Raw genomic sequence first — 6,520 nt, 5'->3', positions numbered from 1 at the left:
TTTAAAAAAAAAAATTAAAAAAAAAAAAAAAAAGTTTTTAGGAAGCTAGAAGCCAGGCCCAGCCCAAGGCCAGGACAGTAACTAGTTAGCCACAAGCTGCAATTTATGCCCAAAATCCAAGTAGGACACAGTCCAGGCAAGACCAAGAGACCCCCCACTCCCAATCACCTTGGTGGTTGGCCACTTCAACACCAACAGCACAAACCCCTGCCCCCTCCTGGCAGCCTCCTTCCTCCCCAACGGCTACAGACGTCGATGTGATTTCACAGAACTCCATGCAAGCAAACATCTTGAATCTAAATGAAACTCTAGACCAGATATTTTCAACACTTAGAACAGTTTAGGAGTTTGAGCAACTTATTGCAAAGTTAGGCTGACAGTTTTTGAATATATTTTCCACCTTTTATTTCCATCTGTACCATCCATTTTAAAAGATGACAGAAAAGATTCCCACTAATTCAAACTGGACTGTTATTCAAGCTTTATGAAAATTATGAGTGAAAAAGTCAAAGCGTTTCAGCCACCCCTTGACGGCAGCAGTGTGACACATCTGCCCTGAGTCGCAGAAGCTTCCAGCGACTTCTGGAAGGGAAGTGTCAGGAACACACCTGGCACTTGATTCAGCACACTGCGGCTGCCAGTGGTGTCCTGGGGCTGGACCAGGTTTTCATTTAATACACATCTACGAAGGAATGCATGGCACAGGGAGGGTGGTTATTTGGGCCATTAAGAGGCTAACTATGCACCTTTAGAAATAGTCTTCTGGGACCCATGTATACCCAAAACCCCCCACAAATCCAGAGAACATAGATCTCAATCTCTGATAAGTATCTCAGCCAGCAGTGAGTTTAATGTGATAGCACAGGATCCGAAAATGCTAATTAAAAATTAGTTGCTTTGGTTAGCATTTAAAACCTTCCCATTTAATAAAAGATTTTCATAAAGAATTTTGAACATCTATAAATTCTCAACTTCAACCTTGAATTTCAAGTGCACATTTTACTAAACTAAGAGCACAGAAGACGGACTTTCAAGTCTGCCACGATTTGGTATGGCTACTATAGTCAATGCCTCCTCATCTTTAGTCTCCCAAAGCACTTGGAATGGCTGAAGATTTAAAATTCAGGGATGAGCCAGTGACGCTGAAGCAGGAAGGCAGAGCTGCATCATGGGAGGCAGGAAGAGGTCAGCAGTGAGCTCAGAAGAGCAGGACAGCCAGGCAAAATGAAGAGCAGATGAATCTGGATGCTTCCCCTCCCCACCAGCAATTCCTGGAGACCTTCCCCAGGGGCCACCCTATTCCCCAGAAGGAATGTCCTTCCCATTTCTGGGTAAAAAGCCAAGCAGGGAAGACTGTGTTAGGGCTGTAGCCTCTGAAGGCAGCCAGGAAGAAGATCAAGCCAGAGGCAGCTCCTTTCCTGAGGTCAGTGTTAGGGACCAGCACGCCACCCACCTCTGCCCCAGCCCCCTCTGCCCTCACAGCAGCCCCAGATCCCTGCTCGTCCCTCCTGCAACCAAGTAGGAAGCACCCGTGCAGCAAAATCAGATCAAAAGAAGGAAAAAAAGAAGACCTGCATTCGACTTTTCATAATGATAGAATTTATAAGCAGAAACTCAGTACTTATTTCTGCTCATTATTGTTTTTCTTTGTTGCTGACTTTATATTTTCTACATAAGATAAGTACTCTGCAATAATAATTTCTTCATCTTCCAGCGTTGAGTCAAGATAATCTTCTTCATGTTCTGGAATATCTTCCAGTATTTCATTGACAGCTTCGGTTTCCATATCTTCATCTGTTGAGGCACTAGAGGTACCTATAACGGAGGAACGTGGTTATAGCGGAGGTGGGGAGACGAACGGACCCACATGAGCATCCAGAAGGCTCTCCCTGGCCACACAGCCTAAGCACAGAACAGCGCTGCGGTCCAGAAGGGCACACCTGCCCCGGCCCACTCCCACCTTGGTACTCAGAGGCCTCAGACCTACCTGCGGAGTCGGAAGGGGACGTGGATGGCGTTGATGAAGAGTCTTCCACCAAGAGCTGCAGGTCAGGAGGAAGAGTTCCTCCGTTGTGGGCGAGGGTCTGAGCTGCCAGCTGCACGTTTCCCCTGAACACTCTCAAGGCGGCATCAGCCACCACCGCATCGAAGCCCATGTACACCAGCTAGGGGAGAGCACGGGGAAGAGGTGGCTACCCACAGGCCTCGGCGACACAGAGCTGACCCATGCCCAGCACTCCCATCCGCCCCCTTCCCTGGCAGGGACAGCCTCACAGGGAATATGTGTCCAAGGCCCCTGGTGTGCACACAGCACCAGGCCTTGTGTCACACTGCTCTTTAGCACCAGCGGGTACATGGGGCCACCCAGAAAGGATTGAGGAAGACTGAGCCAAATGTTCCAACCCCCAGGCCTCTCAGAATGGCAACAAGCTTGTGGGCCCACAGGGACGTGCTACAACGGTCACTAGGACCTGTAGGAAATCAGTCACAAGGCCCTCAGTGTGCTAACGGGGGAGGGAAACATGGACAGAGTCGCCACGGTGATGTCCTTATGGGTCACAGGCAGAGATGTGCTTGAAAGCAGAGGTAGCTGATGTGGAAAGTTCTTTATGCATACAAGAGAGAAAAAGTAAAGAACCTCCAGTTGCCTTCCAATTTCCAACTCTGGAAGGAAATACCTCCTGCTTCACTTCTACCCACCGCAACTGCCGCATGCTCTGCTGGCCTCCTAGGGTGGGCCCGAGTCCTGCCTAGAGCCCTGTCCTGCCCACCTCATCACATTAGCACACCCCGTGCAAGGCCATGGGGGCGAGGGGCGCAAATCCATTCTTACTTACTTGGTCAATGTTTTCCTGGGAAGGACTTTCTTGCTGGTTGTTCGTTTCAGGATCTGAATCATTTAACCACCACATCTGAGGATTGCTGAGAAGAATCTGGAAACACAGGAATACCCTTTACTCAGCACTCACACCTGTGCATTTAGATGAAGCACCCCCTGGCTGCGAGGCACACTGGTCACGGGACACCCAACTAACAGTGTAGGATGCTGAGGGGGGGCCAGGCAAAGGGTGTGTAGGAAACAGGGGAAAGGGACCATCCCCCCAGCCCAGGTATGGCTGGGGATGCTGGTGTTTAGACAGCTTCCTACCAAAGGTACCATGGGAGTTGAGGTCTGGAGGAGCAAGATTAGCCACACAAAAGATCCCCTCTGGGCAGCCAGGGGTGGGGGTGGGGTGGGATGGGTGGCCTCAGCGGTTTAGCGCCGCCTTCAGCCCAGGGCGTGATCCTGGAGACACAGGATCATGTCCTGTATTGGGCTCCCTGCATGCAGCCTCCTTCTCCCTCTGCCTGTGTCTCTTCTCTCTCTCTCTGTCTGTCTCTGTCTCTGTCTCTCATGAATAAATAAATTAAATCTTTTAAAAAAAAAGATCCCTGGGAAGTGGAAGGTACCAGAGCTCAGCCTCTGGGGCCACAGGTCAGGCAGGGCCATAAGCACAAAGGCTTCTTGGAGGTGCAGGGCGGCCCCGGGGTCATTTCTCTTTGGAGTGTCATGGGCTATATTTCAATTTAAAGCGTCAAGGAGAGGACAGAGTTCTTTTGACCCTTGATTTCCATATCACACAATACTTACTCTTAACCTTTAAAAACCCTTTTGAGGAGTGTCCCTTAATTACTTCCATACTGGTGGCACATCTCACTTGCTACTTGTGTAGTTAAATCTCCTGGGGGGGCCATCGGTCCTTCCATGTATTTAGAATGTCCTGCCTTTATATTTTTCCAACATAAGTCAAACTAGATACTCAAGTTCATTTATAAATGTATACACACACGCACACATACATTTACTTGTGGAAACTTCTGAGGAATGGACAGGTCTTGAGAATTAAATGGCAAAGGCAGGGAATGCTCCTAGCTGCCTGCAGGGCCCAGTGTGAACTCCTCAGCAGGGCAAGTGAGGGGACACCTGCCCACCTGGCCCGCAGCTCCCACTCCCTTGGGCCTCCACCCTCATGTGGGTCCTGTACCTGCCCGGAGAGGCACCCCCCTCTGCCTGGCCAGCCTGTGTGACCCTCCACAACTCAGCGGAACCCCTGCTCCCCGCATGCTGTGCTCCCACACAGTGGCCTTCCCTCCACTGTGTTCTGTCTCCCCAACACTCTGTGGGCTCCCTGAGGCCAACGTGTACTGACTGAATCAATAAAACAATATTAAAAATTTTTTTTAGCTAAAAGAAAACTATCCTAAGGCTTTAGTAACTCTTCTCTTCCTCCACATCTCTGCTAAACTCCTGGTTTTGCCATCAGAAACCTTCCACAAAGCTCTGCCCTGTGGGCTCTGCTATTGGGACCAAGAACGAGAGAACTGACCCTTGGATCCAAACCAGGACTGGGAGAAGGCCCTGGCAGGGGGACCCCACGCACCACGGAAGGACATGGAGGGGAGCCCATGACCCACAAGCAGGGGCGCTAAGGGTGGGCTGCAGGGGAGGCGCTACCTTCAGGGCTTCGTCCAGGTTCCCACTGGCCTGATGCAGGGCCTGCTTGGCTGCGTGAGTAGAGTAGCCCATTCCTTTCAAGGAGTTTATGTTCTCCAGCCGGCGTCTTTTCTTCTCTTTTTCCTCTTTCCTTATTTGGGCCAATTCCTTTAGGAAAACAGTAAAGTCAGAGTTGGGGATTGAGGTTCTGCAGGAAGCCTTCTCAATCTATGCTCTGTAGGATTTCTGGGGTTGCCACGCAGAGTGGAAAACAAAAGAAGGGGGATGAACCTCTCAGCATGTCCCACATCAACAGCACCAAGGGCTGCAGGCTAGCGCAGAGGGCATGAAGAGGGCATAGCACTGCTGGGGGGGAGGGGAGTGGGAGCTGGAGAGCTCTGTCTGGGGCAGAGGAGAGTGCCTCAGTTACCGCCTGCCCAGCCCCAGGGAGCTCATCGCTGCCAGGCTGAGACATGGATGGCCCCTCTTCCAGGAAGGGGGTAGAGGAGCTTTATCCATGGCTGGGGGGTGGGAAGGGGGGCTTTCTGGCCCCTGGTTAAGTCCTGGGATTTTGTTAAAATGTGGAGTCTGAATGGGGGGTGGGGGCAGTGTGCCGGGTGATATCAAAGATGCAGATGTATCCACCCCACTCCAGGTGCTCCTAGGGCCTATCAACCCATTTAAAACCTCCAGAACACTCAATGCCAGGAGACAAAGGCCATCTAATCCCATGACTCTTGACTCTGAGTCTCAGAAGTGCCTTCTGTTGCTGCCAAAGCCTGAGGGCTACAAAGAGTTCTAGCCTCTTCTCTCCCATCTCAGCCCCAATCAGGAGAGTTCAGAATTTGTTTTAGAAACAAATGTCATTCTAGGGGCACTTGGGTGGCTCAGTTAAGTGTCCAGCTCTTGATTTCGGCTCAGGTCATGATCTCAGGGTGGGGATATGGATGGAGCCCATGTTGGGCTCTGCCCTCAGTGGGGAGCCTGCTTCTCTCCGTCTGCTTCTCTCCGTCTGCCCCTCCCCTTGCACTCTCTAAAATAAATATTAAAAAAACAAAAAAACAAAAAACTACAGATTCTGCTGACCAAAAAAACAAAACAAGCTAAAACAAACTTGAAAACCACTAATTTAATCCAACCTCATCATTTTGCCAATGAGAAGACAGAAAATCTCTAAAGAAAGTTAAGTGGCCTGCTAGTTAAGGTCACGGCTGACTGCAGAGCTGGGCTGAGGGCTTTTGCACAATTCTAGAGATGGTGAGCCCTCAGCCAATACCAGGAAAACAGTGGAGAGAACGGCTTTTTCTTCTTCGTCTATCCCTCCTCCGTGGCTCAGCCCAAGCAACAAGTGCCACACATCTTGCACACAAGAGGGACAGAGCCTCATCTCTTGGGAAGAAAGGAGTCATCACGGTGCTGCCAAGAATTCCCACAGAGCCCGCAGGACTACAGACCAGTGACTGGCCAAAACATACCCAGGGACGAAGGCATCCTTTGACTTTAATTTCCTGTTTCAAACTGGACAACCTACTGATGAGCAGCCTTCCCTGCTGATGGGGATGTGGCAGGGCCACTCTCTTCACCCCAACACCCACATCCTCTTGCTGATGCCTCTGACCTCCGCCCAGGCAGCAGGCTTGGCCATCTAGAGCCTCAGAGCCCCACTGGCCAGGTGCCAGTGCCTCCTCTGGCACCCAGGGTCCCAACACCCGGCCTCCATGTCCCCACGCTGCCCTGTCCCCCCTGCTCCTCAACCACACGGGCCAGCGAAGGGATTCTGTAGCACCGGCGTTTTGACCTGTATTCTCACCTCCCTGCCGCATCAGCTGCCCCTACCTGCCCCACCCCCTGCCTCCAATTTTAGCTCTTCCATTTATATTCCAACATTCAAACACAGAGAAGGGTGCTGCCGGCCATCAGATGCAGGATCCGGCTTCATCTCACCCCGATCTGCCAGGAAGTTGGATCCTCAAAGTGCGGCTCCTTCAAGTACAAGGGTCTAGTTCACCTTCCTGTTAATCATGTGGACACACAGGAGAAAAGTAT

At 51.0% G+C, this 6,520-nt stretch overlaps 1 protein-coding gene across 3 annotated transcripts in view; it reads right to left on the bottom strand.

Moving 5' to 3' along the window:
- Nucleotides 1–380: 380 nt before the first annotated feature.
- Nucleotides 381–6,520, bottom strand: part of NUB1 (negative regulator of ubiquitin like proteins 1) — a 29,553-nt gene continuing 23,413 nt past the window's right edge. For all 3 annotated transcript variants that reach the window (XM_072763151.1, XM_072763152.1, XM_025993771.2), the window contains 4 exons: nucleotides 4,496–4,642; nucleotides 2,838–2,933; nucleotides 1,988–2,165; nucleotides 381–1,815 (listed from right to left, as the gene is read on the bottom strand). In XM_072763151.1, the coding sequence (XP_072619252.1) occupies nucleotides 1,622–1,815; nucleotides 1,988–2,165; nucleotides 2,838–2,933; nucleotides 4,496–4,642 (615 nt within the window). In that variant the 3' untranslated portion in view covers nucleotides 381–1,621. The remainder of the gene's footprint in view (nucleotides 1,816–1,987; nucleotides 2,166–2,837; nucleotides 2,934–4,495; nucleotides 4,643–6,520) is intronic.

This window comes from Vulpes vulpes, chromosome 7 (genome assembly GCF_048418805.1).
Source record: "Vulpes vulpes isolate BD-2025 chromosome 7, VulVul3, whole genome shotgun sequence".
NCBI lineage: Eukaryota > Metazoa > Chordata > Mammalia > Carnivora > Canidae > Vulpes > Vulpes vulpes.
Note: the sequence above shows the minus strand (reverse complement) of the source record. Positions and strands in the feature narration are given on the sequence as shown.